This window comes from Hydra viridissima, unplaced genomic scaffold (genome assembly GCF_058129835.1).
Source record: "Hydra viridissima isolate aposymbiotic clone 2 unplaced genomic scaffold, HvirCarnegie_v1 scaffold_9, whole genome shotgun sequence".
Classification (NCBI taxonomy): domain Eukaryota; kingdom Metazoa; phylum Cnidaria; class Hydrozoa; order Anthoathecata; family Hydridae; genus Hydra; species Hydra viridissima.
The window spans coordinates 13076252-13090101 of NW_028324308.1; the positions used below are offsets into that span (position 1 = coordinate 13076252).

The following is a 13850-nucleotide window of genomic DNA, read 5'->3' on the forward strand; positions in this document are numbered from 1 at the left end:
AATTAATATATAATATATTTGCAATTACATAAATTTAAAATTATATATATATATATATATATATATATATATATATATATATATATATATATATATATATATATGTAAATGATGACAAGTTGTTTCTAGGAAGATTTCATTTGTAAGTTTTTCACAAGTTTAATTTCAAACAACTATCAACAGCTTGTAAGCGTTATTCATAGCACAACGTTTCACGAATAACAGAGTTACACTGCCGGAACAGCAAGCTTCCAATTCATTGCTGGGCAAAAGAGTAAACTTTCTTGCACAGTATGAAACAGGTTACATCGATTCAACTTGTTCAATTAATTGTTTGAACGTTTCGATCGCTTTAATTATTCACCACTGAAAAATGTTTAACGGAGAGTAATCACATTACTAATGTGTAACTCCATACGTTTGTAGTTCAAACAAGGTTGTAGAAAAATGAGGTAAATTTTATATTTTTAATTTACACTAACACCTATTTGTTTTCATCAAATTTTGTGATTTTTATTGCTATAGATAAGTTAGATTTTACTTTCCATTGATCAATATGATTTATTTTAGAAAAAAGTCTTTTATTTAACAATTGGGGCTTTTTTTTCTTTCATAATTTTATTTCTTATGAAAGATAATTATGGTTTAAATACAAAAATATAAATAAATTTTCATTTTTAATAGCAGACCTAAGATAATATTTTTTTCTAGTAATGAAGGTTCGTCCATATCATTTCTATCCCATCAACCGACGGAATTGGAATATGATAAGCATAAAAACTTTGAGAACAACTCAAGAATACCTAAATGTGCACGATGTAGAAACCATGGAGAAGACTTTGAGCTTAAAGGTTAAATTTTTTTTTTAAATTATTGCAATTAAAACTGTGAGTCAGGTACCAAAGTTTCAGAATGTAAGATGGATTTCTTAAACTTCAAAAGAGTTGGCACACGTATCAAGAAAATCGTAATTAAAATAGACAAAAATTCCCCCCCTTCCCCCCGGCCATATATATCAATCTAGGTAAAGATAAATTATATATTTTATTTAGTCGACAAATTACAGTCTTATTTTTATCCTTCGTTCCTTTTTTAGTATTATTCCAATTTTTCTACCATCATACTTGACACTATATTTATTTCACATAATGGAAGTTTTTAAACATAAAAATGTAACTTTTAAAAGTATTTTAATAAAAGTTAAGTAAAAAAACGTTTCATAACCACTGGATTAAACATCTGTTGGTCTGGATGCACAATTTGTATATTGTATCTTTCATTACATGACTTCCTGAATGTTTTTGGGAAATTTATGACAAGAAAGATCCCGTAACAAGTATTAGCCATCATAAAATTAAAGGCTACAACATACTGGATATCTTTGTTATTCAATGTCTTGAGGAGTTGAAGGGTGTTTGCACAAATTTCCGAGATATCTTCAACACTCAAGAGAATAAAAACTTTTCTCTAGACTCATTGAATTTCAAAAAGGTAATCCTAAAAACACTCTCATCTCTTATCAATCTTTGATCAGCGCTTCATGGGTTGAAAGAAGAGAGAGTAGAGGAGAGATTCAGCAGAAATTACTTTTTTATATACAAACCTAACGCAGATTGTCTATTTATCTGATGTTTTTAGGGTAGCTGTTCCTATTCTGATTATGAAGTTCTAAACTTAATCAATCAAAAATAATTGGCCAATTTTGATTAATTGTCTTTAAATTATGATAGTTTACTTTACAGATTTAGTACAAAAATATTTCATAAAATTGAAACACGAGTTTTATGACGGTAAAATATTCCCATAAATTGATGGTTTAAAAAGTGAAGGAAATTATTGCATTTTTTAACCAACCTTTGTTTCTCAACCTTTTCGTACCATGCCCCAAAAAAACCTTTCTAGAGTTCCTCGTGTAACCTATTTATTATTTTTAATATTCAAAAACTGAATCATTCACGGAAAAAAAGGAGAGTCGCAATAGTAAACTTTTGCCCAACGTTGGAAATACTGTTGTAAACCTAAACCCGCTTGACACGACATTTGATAACCGTTTTTAAAAATAAATATTGAAATGTGAATGCAAAAACAACAGAAAAAATAAAAATAAATACTTGATTTAAAATTCATATTTAAGAAATTAATTTTTTTAAAGCTCACTGCATTTTATGAGAGGGAGGTATTAAATAGCTCTGAAGTAAAAATATTTTTTAAATTTTATTCCTAAGTCACTATTCCTAGGTCAATGGCTTAAAGTCAATAAATGTATTTTTAAATCTGTCGATAGACGAAATCATCGTTAATAGAGGATACTTTTCATATATTATTTATGGTTCTCTTAGTTGGTGCGAAAGCACAATTTTAATGTCACAGTTTTTGTCTGAAAAGTTGAATAGTTTTTTGTTGTAATTCTTTTAAGAAACTTTATGAAAAATTATTACTTAAGTAATAAATTTAACTCTCACAAGAAAAAAGTACTTTCCTTTGAAAATAAGATAATATGATTTCATTAAAAAACTGGTTATTTCGCCGGAACTGATATTTCATTTAAAGTATATACTTTTAGGTCATAAAGAGAAATGCGAGTTTAAAGATTGTGTATGCCGATCCTGCTTAGTTGTAGTTGAGAGACAAAAAGTGACGGCCGCAAGAGTTGCACATTTACGCCATCAAAGAAAGTTGGCTGAAAGAAAAGGATTACCAAAGTTTCGTGACTTTAATGTTTTGACCGAAGAAGAAGAGTATGTGCTTAGTAGAAACTTTGAAAGTGGAACCGAGGAGGTTAAAAAGAATGGAACCGAAGAGGTTAAAAAGAATGGACTGCATGATGATTGCCATTACGATCATAATAAAGTTAGAATTTTCGAAAAAAGAAAATCTGATTTTCATGGTAGGAAATTAAAAATTCACAATAATTTTTCCATTTTAAAAAAATATATAAGTTTGCATATTATAAAAGGTTAAACTCTAAATGCAATGAAATAATGAGAAAGTTTAGTTTTGAGACTCATTTTCTTTAGATCAAAGTTCATGTAGAGACTTTGGAGAAAGACCAAGTTGCTCTGATGATTTAGAAAGATCTGATTTGTCCCCGCATTCGTCAAGCAACACAGTCAATTTATTTAAAAAGGCGCACAACGCATGTGCAAACTTTTATGAAAGGAAACATAACTATTACCGAGAATCACCTTATTATGTACGACATAGAGATTTTTCTCATCCTATTTCGCCAAGCAGCCACTTTGAAAGAACGAAAAATGATCCACACTTCACAAATAAAAAATATCCCGAACATGTTAGATTAAAAGACAAATCTATTGCAGCATATTCACCATACGAAGAACGAGATAGAAAATACAAGCGGTTTAACCAGCCCATTAATCCTCGTTTAAACATACCCCCAACACTAATAAACAAGATTTTGTATTCTGATTCAAAGATTAGACCAAAAGATTACGAAAGCAAAAGTCTGCGGGTACTATTTGTGATGTTTCCTGAGGTCGACGAAGATACAATCCGCGAAGTACTTCATGAATGCGAATATGAAATACAAATCGCTGTTGACCACCTTCTTAGTAACGAACGAGTTTCGCATAAATCTTACGAGACGTTAAAAAAAGTCGCTGCGACTTCAAGCAAGGAAGTAGCAATAATTCATTCGGAAGTAGCAACAATGCATTCGGAAGCAAATTTGAAAAGCAGAAAACTTGATTCTAATTAACTTAATTTTATATTAACTGAAATATCGTTAGATAAGACAGAAATGCTTCACAAAAAAACTTATTATTCAATTTTCAATTCTGATTCTTAGGCCAATTCTGAATTTACATAACAGAAAATTTTTTTTGATGAAGTGACTATCTGGTTTGTTTAATAGTAAAATGGTTTATTAACAACTTCGAAAAATATTTAAATCTTTTACATAAATAATTTGCACGAATAAATTATCCTGGCATTCTATCTTTCAAGACTAGTTTAGCTATCAGGGTTAAGAGGTACAGAATAAAACAAATAATCTTTTATTGGCTATTCTTTTCTTATTGGTTTTCTTATGGTAGAAAAACATTTGCGGACAAATTAAAAATTTTAGAATTTGACTTATGTGATTTCGGTTGTCGAATTTACACGAAAATATTTTTTTCAAACCCTTTCATCAAAGATCTTTAAAAAATCATTGGTTGGTTTTTCTTTTTTTCTTCTTCTTTTTTTTTTTTTTAAATGAGTTGGTAAAATATAATTTTTGTCCTAAATGTAGCAAAACAGTAACTTCATCAAGCAATTTGCAGAACTCAATGTGTTAGGGGACGGACGTACAAAAGGATAAGTCGAGCATAAATAATACTTGGTCTAGTTCACCACAGAGTCGTTTGAAAATTAAAAATGTAGTTTTACTGGGTGCGCTGCACTCAAAGGGTGACGGGACAGTGCATAAACGACGGTGCCGATTGATTGTACACGAGCTTGCAAGTGATTTTGCTTCGAAATTAGTCATAAAACCAACGTAATTACCATATCTTAGTTTTATTGTGTTGATTGCTATTCGTCTTTTAATATTTTTAGTAAAACTTGATGTTATCAAACGTATAACAAGTATAATATATCTTGTGTTTTATAAACCATGCTTATCTAATTTTGAGGTTATTTCGAAACATGCCAGACAAGCATAACGAAACCGGGTAAAAAAGGCAGTGTCCATTTTGTCCTTCTTATTTAATGTTTACTTATTTACACGGTGTGTTCTCATACATTGTATGATAAAAAATGATTTGTTGCAGATGGTGTATAATTATAAGCGTAAGAGTACTCAAGTTCGTTGGTCTGAGTTAAAGCAATGGAAAACTTAGTTAAAGCAATGGAGGAAGCTAAGAAAACTTCAACGTTAAAAGCAACTAAAATATATGGCATTCCTTCCGCAACTTTGCACAGACACATTAAGAGTGGATCTTCTAGAAAGAAATTAGATTGCTTTGTATCCGTTTTTACGCTCGAAGAAGAAGAAGGGCTCTTGTTTTATCTTCAAAAAATGGGTTCTCTGTTTTATATTTGGTATCGATTGGCTGATATCGATCCCAAACATATCGATATCAGCCAATCGCTGTTTGCCAACGGACACAGTTTCTTTTAAGGCCAACCATCGAGCTCTATCGCCGACTCTTGTCATACAAATATCGCTAATGAAGGAAATCAAGATGACAAACCAATTCAAAAATTTTAGAAGATTTTATGTTTCTGATTCGCTAATAGTTTTTCTCAACTTTTTTTCGGAGAATAAAAAAGTCGGAGATAAGTTGAGAAAAACTATTAACGAATCAAAAACATAAGGAAAAAAACAATTAGCGAATCAGAAACATAAGGAAAAAAATCTTCCAAAAAAGGAATGCAACAACAGAAAATCCTTAGAACAGAGAATACTTAAAAGTCTTTTAAAATGTTACATAAAAAGAAACTATATCAGAAAAAACCCAGTTCACACTATTGGTAATCGAGTGACAAACCTTATCTTTTTTAGAACGCTTTTTTTGTGAAACAGAGGGGGTAATTGTCGTATTATCATCACACCCTGTAAAAATGACAATTAATACCAACTTCATGTCCCCTGAAAATCCTTTTAGGGGTAAATAGTATATGGGTACAAGGTTCACCACAAGAAATTTCAAAATCAAAAATAGCCGTCCAAGCGAGATATTCACATTCAAAGTTTTTGGTCCATAGTTCTCATTTTCGCAGATTAGATATTGTCAAAACTTAGCATGTTGTTTGTTTTTTTCTATATTGAGAAGCTTTTTATTACTACTAGTAGAAACAGCAACTGTTTGCAACATTGGTACCACAATCATGTACTTGACAGAGTGGATATACTAGGGTGTAATTTTTAACCATATCATGAATTTTAAGCCAAAGCATGAAACAGACAAATAAAGGTAACAAACAGAATTTTATTCTGGCCAATTCACTTCAGCATGTATAAAGAACACATTCTGATACTACAATTTCTGTCATTCCAGATAAATTCACATATGTTTACTGTTTAAGTCCACAACACATTGCAAAAGTTGAAGATTGTAATCAGGATGAGTTTGGTCCCTTTTGAATCGCTGCCGATAATTAGCAAAGTTGGAATGCGTTGCCTCGGTTGTTTGTTCACTAAAGAGTCCCAAAGAACAGTTATTTCTAGAAATGAACTGAGGAACATGGAGGAAAAGAGACTGAGGAACAAAAGAAAAGAAAAATGGAACAGCCGGGACAAAGATTTTCCAAATAGGTTAAGAGCCCTTGCGGTTGATCTGCTAAAACCCTATTTTGGAGTTGTTGTTTTTTTCACCCTTTCAAATCAGTCAATCATCGGATCATGGAAGCTGCTTGTCAGCAAATTCCTAGAGATGATGAAACCACCACATAGTCGCGAATCAGGATGAACCCGTCTGACACGAGTGTTTTGGTAGGCCTAGATCGCGATAGCAAGGTCCGCATAATTTTAAGACTGTCCTACTAATACCAGGGCTGTGCTGATCTGTCCTAGGCGCATGGTTACGGCTGACTGTCATTTCACATGGGATTGGTTGTATGCTGCCATGAGTTTGTCATGGCGCTGAAACTAAGCCTTCACAATGTTCAAAAAGCGTTTCTAAAGATTGATCACAGCTGTTGCTATTATTTTTTCTTCCTGTGAATTTTTTTTGAGTTTTTATAGAGGCTTCACGTTCCAGAAACTTATGAAAATATCAAAAAAGTCTTGGCCTTCTTCATGTTGATTTATATCAATGCATTTAGCTAAATTAACCCAATGAAAAGGAACCACTGTCTTAGTTGGTAGACCTTTTTCAGTTGTAATGACACTACTAAATAGCCTGAGAATAAAAAAGGACTTAATGCAACTAATGAATGTATCAAAGGCAAATACAGATTAAGAAGTCCAAAAGTCTTTGCCTTCTTCAAGGTACCTTTTGTTGTTTCTTGTGACCTGAAGATTGCCAACATCATCTGTGGAATTCAGGCACAATTTAGTAGCCTCCCTTGCTGGTGGTGTCAAATTGCATCAACAGATCTTGCCAATGTTAGTGCCCTCCGAACAATAAGCTCCATCAAGGAATGCTTCAAAGCTTTTGAATTAACAGAATGCAATGTGAAACAAGCCCGACAGTTCAAAAGTGTTGTTTACCCACCAATCATTTTAGGAGATGAATCATAATCAACTCTTGATCTGATTCCATTCAAGTGTGACCAGGTGCCAAAGAATGGCCTTCAAAGCTGCACATTAGCATGCAACCATACAATGGCGGTCAGTTCAACGGAAAGGAAAGCAATTAGCTTTTGGAAAATTTTGCTCTGTTGGAGTCTTTTGTGTGATTAGTGTGTGAAATAGAGGACTATTGTATTTTTTTATCCTCTTCACTGCTGCTACTTTTCTTTTATTTTAAATTTAATTTTTTAATTCGCTGCATAAAACAAAAAATAATTTTTACAAAAGGTCGGTGTGGAAAATAGTATTTCACAAGCAAAAGTAGATTAAAAAAAAACTAATGTAAGAAAAATTAAATTCAGTGCAAAAAAATTTCACAAAGCTTTGGTTTGAATCTTGCATAAGAATGAAAACGTAGAAAACAAAAAAAAAAACAGAATTTTTTAGTAAATGCTCATATAGCTTGAGCCACTCTTTTATGAATTTTTCCAACTCGAAGATTATTTACAGGATCTAAAACTAAACCAACTTATTGCTACAGTGTAATTATAAAATTAAGAAGAAACACAGATGATGTGTAAAAGATCCTGGTTCCAATATTAACCTGGCTATGAAATTAAGCACAGAGATCCAAACTGAAATATTCTGTGTTGATTAAACACTTCATCTAACTGTAAAAGAAAGTTCTCAAAATACGGATATTTCAAAAAATGCTCCAGCAAAGTGCGCCTTATTGACTGCTTATGTTAACAAAATCGCTTGTTCGGGAAACTTAATGAACGAGTCATGCTATTTTCTCAAACTAGATTACAAACAAATTGTTTTGTAAAATCGGATGGAGTTCTATCCAATCAAACCAAAAATTTACTAAAGATTGGAGCAAAGGGTTCTTAACTTGACAAGCATTTTTATTCTTGAGTACTGATGGCCAACACCTACCATCTTTTAGCAAAACTCGCACGGTAAACTCTTTGCATTCCAGCAGTTTTTTGGGAAGTTTGAAGTTTTCGTGCTTATCAACAAACTTCCTTTAAAAACAAAAACATAATCTGATAGTTTCAAATTTCTAAAAACTCAAAAGAACTGTTAAGCATGATGGTATTGAGAAATTTTTATTTGATTTAATCTTTTTTGTATTAATTTTGTATTGAGAAAAAAAGAAAGGTTACCAAAATTTGATTATCTTTCACGCTTACGTTAAAATAATTCTTAATTTTTTAACACATTTACTAATTTATAAATATAATTTTGAAATATTTAAATCAATTATTTTTTTAAATGACTGATATGTAAAATCAATGATATATATTAACTAGATGTCTAACTTCACAAAAATTCTGTAAGAAAAAAAGAAGCAAGTTTTTAAAGTTTTTAATGCCGGTAGCCGCTTTATTTAAACTGACAATAGTTCATTTTGTTTTGCATTGATTTATCATCAGGCTGGCAAAACAAACTTGGGCTGGCAAAAATTTGCTTCACTAAGGAAGCGCGAGTTAGGTATCTTGTTAATATATATAATTGCAGACCCTTTATTGGACTCGTTTCCAGTTTGCAGATCACGTGATCCTATATATCTAGAAAAGACGCTTCGTTTGTTTAACGGTAACGAAACTATGACATCGTTGAAATGAAAAGGCGAACTAAAAGTAAATAAAAGCGACGTAAACATTTATACATTAGCACAGCAATTTTACTAAACACATTCTTTTATTTTTGTTTCCTTCTGTTATCATGAAATGGGAATACAAAGAAGAACATCCATTCGAAAAAAGGAGATCTGAGGGTGAAAAAATCAGGAGAAAATATCCTGACAGAGTTCCAGTGAGTATTTCTAGCTCAAATAGATACATTAAAAGTTTATCGTTATCTATGTTTCTATTTGTTATATGTTTGTACCTACATCTGTTTAAAACTCAAAAAATAAATTATCTTAAAATAGTTTAGAAGGTTTGTACATACATACATACATACATACATACATACATACATACATACATACATACATACATACATACATACATACATACATACATACATACATACATACATGCTTAGATTCATAAAAAGAGAGAAGGCATGCAGAGTTTTATAGTTTATTATTTTTCAAAGGTTATTGTAGAAAAAGCTCCAAAAGCTCGAATTGGTGACTTAGATAAAAAGAAATACCTGGTTCCATCTGATTTGACAGGTATGAAATTTATCAAGTACTCTGATCACTTTGTACATACACACAAATGCATTTGTTTAAATTTAGTTTTTTTATTCTGTTAAAGATATCCATAAAAATGTTTCCCTTTTCAATCAAATAAGTTTTATTTTTGTAATTCAGAAATTATGATTTGTAGCATTTATATAGTAATGATTACTTAAAGATTCTGGAGTGTAAAGTGTTAAAAAAATTTTTTATTTCAATCACAAACTTTTGTATTATCAGTAATGAAAACAAAGTTGATACAAAAAAAAAAAAAAAAAAAAAAATAGTAAAACATAATGAACTAAAAAATTAATTGAATCAACTCTCATGCACGACTTTTCTAGAAATAATTTTTTAAAGAAATAAATCAAGTGAATAACTTATTAATTATTTAGTAGACTTTCTTACTAAAGAATTAACTTCATTTTGTCTGTCTAAAGGTTTTAACTTGTATCTAACACTTCAAATATACTTCTTGAGGTTTTACCATAAATTCCAAAAAAAAGAGAACTAAAAACCTTCTTTATTGTGTGCATCCTTAAACATTAACTAATATTTCGATTTTCTGACTCAATCTTTTCTTATCCTAGTCGGACAATTTTACTTTTTGATTCGTAAACGAATTCACTTGCGAGCTGAAGATGCCCTCTTCTTTTTTGTAAACAACGTCATTCCTCCCACTAGTGCCACAATGGGTCAACTTTATCAAGAACATCACGAAGAAGATTTTTTCCTTTATTTCGCTTACAGCGATGAGAGTGTTTATGGCATGTAATCCTTGGTCCATATGTAATTTTTTTGTTAATAACATTTAAAATTTGTTTATTGTAAATTTTTACATTTTTTTTTCCATTTATTTTGAAGCACAATGATATGTGTTCATAATTTACTCTTTTAGGCCTTCTAGATATGTTTGAGCTATAAGCTTCAAATGCAATCTTGTTAAATTTTGTACTCTTATAATATATCATTGTATTTATAACACTTTGTTATCCTTTAAAATTAAATGCTAAAAGTTGGGTAATTGGATAGATTTTGCTTTTTAAAAATATTTTATGTTTAAAATGACATATAAACAAAAATAAACTCAATTATTTTTTGCAGAGAAAGTGGAAAATTTTCAAATGTAAATAGTCAATTAAATCATAAAATATCATAAGTTTAAAAACTTTACTTTTAGAGGTTTTGTATGTTTGAGAGATTTTATCTGTATTATGCAATACCTGCACAGACAAACATACTTGTTTTCAGTAAAGCTTGTAATCAACTTATTAATTTAAGTTAAATAAATCACAATATTGTGTGTTTTTCTTCCTCTAAATATTTTTTACATAATTAGAACTCTTCAGGGTTTGAAATCCCTAAGGAGACCAAATCATGTAAAATGTTATTAAAAACTCATTTTGGAATTTTGTTTTATTTGCTAGGTATAAATGGTAAATGAATGACAAAATGGTAGATGAATGACAAAAAGTTTTTACTTAATCCATGATCTTTTAACTATTATTTTTGTATAGTAAAATTATGTATACATAACAATAATGAATGTTATTGTTATACATAAATAGAAAATAAATTTGCATTTGACAAATAACAATTAGTTTTTTGATTTATGATTTCTTTTATGTTTAGCGATGTTCGAAATAAAGTTCAATTACTGTTATTATTTTTTGTGATTCCTTTTCTTGTATTAGTCGGGCAATTTTACTTTTTGATTCGCAAACGAATATATTTACGAGCTGAAGACGCCCTCTTCTTTTTTGTAAACAATATCATTCCTCCTACAAGCTCTACAATGGGTCAAATTTACAAAGACCATCGAGAAGAAGATTCGTTCCTCTATTTTGCATATAGCGATGATAGCGTTTATGGATGAAAATGTCAAGTTTATGCACTTTTTTTATTGCACAAATTCTATTTGAAGTATATTTAGTATTATTTTTTTACATGACAATTTTAGTAAATTTTTTATTTTTCTATTTTCATGGAAACACCGGAATTAGTGGCTGATTTTCTTTATGAGTTTTATTAACTTTAAAATGTTTTTGTTTTGAAGAACAACGAGATTATTTACATTTATTATTTATAAAAAACCTCTATGTTATTAATATAAAATATTTTTTATTATGCTGCTACTTTATAAATTAGCATTTTATAAAAGCAAAACAGAAATCAAGTTTAAAAAAAAAAATCTGGATGAAATTTAGAAGAGATCGTTTTTTTGGAGTGTTATATGGTCAAATTATAAAACTTTTTTTCCCAATGCTACTAATTAATTTATATCACTTATATCACTAAGTAATTTATATCACTTAGTAGCAATAGGAAAAAAAATTAATAACCAACAATGTGATCTTTCGTTCACACTGTTGGAACTGGAGAAGTGTAAAAAATACGGCTCTCGTGAATTGAGCAGCGTAATTAAATGTCCAAGTGAACGCCTAAGGTTTGTTCCATTCCATTCTTCTTCAAATTTGGCCTCTTAAATAAGAAACTTTAATCAAACTCATAAACTGGACTGACCTTCAGTAATGCCCTCAATTAATGACTCATTTTCATTTTTATCATTTTATATTGAAAATGGATATACTGAACCTTCTGAGTCTGAATTTTTTCAATTAAAGTTTTTTACTTGTTGTCATGTTATTGATTTTATTACAAATCTTAAAACTGTCAGTCCAACAATAGTCACTTGGTTTTTTATGATTAATAGTAATTAGGGTGAGTTAGAGATTTAAGTGCAAAATAAGCAAAACAAAAGGAAAAAAGAGCTACAGTTAGGGGAGCTGGGTCTATAAGCTGTAAGATATAAGTCAATTATATGTAACTAAGAAATCCGATATTGGACGGAAAATACCAGTATTTTGGTATTAAAGAAACATACCAGTCATAATCTCTATACTGCAACTTGCTGAAAATTACAGCGGCAGCAGAAAAAGTTTTTTTGTACTGAAGATATATTTCTTACTCCCCTTCACCATCAACTAGCCTATTTCTTTTTTTAGGCTTTTGATTATATCGCCAGGGTGTTTTGGTTGTTTCCCGACAACCCGTAATTTATTTGCAAGTGGCTCCGTGTGATTCTTTTTTCATTAATTTCTTAGAAATTACTGTTTGATTAATACCAACTTTACTCACCTCTAAATTAAGCATTGAAAAAGAAAAAAAGAAAAGAATTGAGAAAAACAAACAAATGTATATAAATATTGTTTTAAAATAACGATTTTATTCTTTTCATTATGTAATCTATTAATAGCACGCTGGAGCTTTGTTGTCAAACTTTAATTTTAAGTTTACTATGCAAATTAAAATACTATTTCTATATTTTATACATAATTCGAAGAAAGATTTTTTTTTCTGATTAATATGAGTATTTACTGGAGATGAGAAATGGATCTATTTTGAGAGCCCTAATAATAAAAAAATAGTGTTTAAACCGTAGTCAAATAACAGTTGCAACTCCAAAATGAAACTACTACTGTAATAAATTGATGTTATGTGTTTGGTGGGATATAAAAAGTATATTGTATTTTCAGTAATTGGAACCTTAACAAACTGTTAATTCTCAACGTTATTCTCAATAATTAAGACGCTTGAATGAAGTAATTTTAGAAAAAGAACCTGTTGCAGATCATAGAAAGCGAAAAGTCATATTGCTACTTAAAAAGCTCGTCCACACGTTGCTATGGAAATACAAAATGCAATATTTGAGCTAGGCTGGGAGGTCATACCACTTCTGCTTATTCACCAGACTTAGCAACATCAGATTGCCATTTTTTTCGCAATCTTTCCTACAAGATAGTGAAAGGCCATCAATTATAATGGAAGATGTTTTAATTATGAGTATAATATTTAAAATCATTTTTTTAAATAAAATTAAAACAAAAAAAAGACAAAAATTTTGCATACTCCTAATATATATTATTATAATTTATATATATATATATAATACTTCTTTTAATATACCTTATATACTCGCATTAAGTCGAAATTATATTTCTGAGTCAATTTTCAATTATAAATTAAAAACCTGCGTCAAAGTAAAAAAAAATTTTAAGCAGAGTAGAATTACATTCACGTCAAAATGGCAATTTTGACGTGAAGTATTTCTCCATTTTTTTTTAATTAATGGCAGTGCACGGTTTTCATGGATCTTGATAATGCCAAGCTAGCTGACACAAGAACGCCTCTTATATGGGGTAATAGCGCACAGACCAAGGTACCATGTGATGGAAATTTTGAAATCTTTTAATTTTGTCCGCGGAAAATAATTTCATTTGAATGTTCAAATTGAGTGAAATTTTGGCTTCAAAGTGCGCGAATAAAAACACGTATAGAATGAGGATCACTCTACTTAATTTAATAAAAATTGGTGCAAATGTAGCCTATAGCTACACCAAACTCTGGATAAAATTTCAGTCGGACTGGTTAACTGGTTAAGGATTTATGGCAGTTTTAGTTTTAAATTTTGTTAATGCA

General features: G+C 30.0%; 2 protein-coding genes across 2 annotated transcripts; both read left to right on the forward strand.

Moving 5' to 3' along the window:
* Window positions 1-332: 332 nt before the first annotated feature.
* Window positions 333-3957, forward strand: LOC149884135 (uncharacterized). The gene is made up of 4 exons (XM_090099125.1): window positions 333-452; window positions 712-851; window positions 2564-2887; window positions 3018-3957. The coding sequence occupies exons 1-4, from the start codon at window positions 448-450 to the stop codon at window positions 3716-3718; spliced, it is 1170 nt and encodes a 389-aa protein (XP_089955251.1). The 5' UTR covers window positions 333-447; the 3' UTR covers window positions 3719-3957.
* Window positions 3958-8752: 4795 nt separating this feature from the next.
* Window positions 8753-10667, forward strand: LOC145185446 (gamma-aminobutyric acid receptor-associated protein). Its single transcript, XM_090098572.1, has 3 exons — window positions 8753-8998; window positions 9287-9365; window positions 9962-10667. The coding sequence occupies exons 1-3, from the start codon at window positions 8909-8911 to the stop codon at window positions 10144-10146; spliced, it is 354 nt and encodes a 117-aa protein (XP_089954698.1). The 5' UTR covers window positions 8753-8908; the 3' UTR covers window positions 10147-10667.
* Window positions 10668-13850: the final 3183 nt, after the last annotated feature.

Coding starts and splice junctions, on each gene's coding strand:
- LOC145185446 (XM_090098572.1), top strand. CDS start 8,909: ATGAAATGGGAATACAAAGAAGAACATCCATTCGAAAAAAGGAGATCT. Junction 8,999..9,286: donor AATATCCTGACAGAGTTCCA/GTGAGTATTTCT, acceptor TATTTTTCAAAG/GTTATTGTAGAAAAAGCTCC. Junction 9,366..9,961: donor GGTTCCATCTGATTTGACAG/GTATGAAATTTA, acceptor TTCTTATCCTAG/TCGGACAATTTTACTTTTTG.
- LOC149884135 (XM_090099125.1), top strand. Junction 852..2,563: donor AGAAGACTTTGAGCTTAAAG/GTTAAATTTTTT, acceptor ATATACTTTTAG/GTCATAAAGAGAAATGCGAG. Junction 2,888..3,017: donor AAGAAAATCTGATTTTCATG/GTAGGAAATTAA, acceptor CATTTTCTTTAG/ATCAAAGTTCATGTAGAGAC.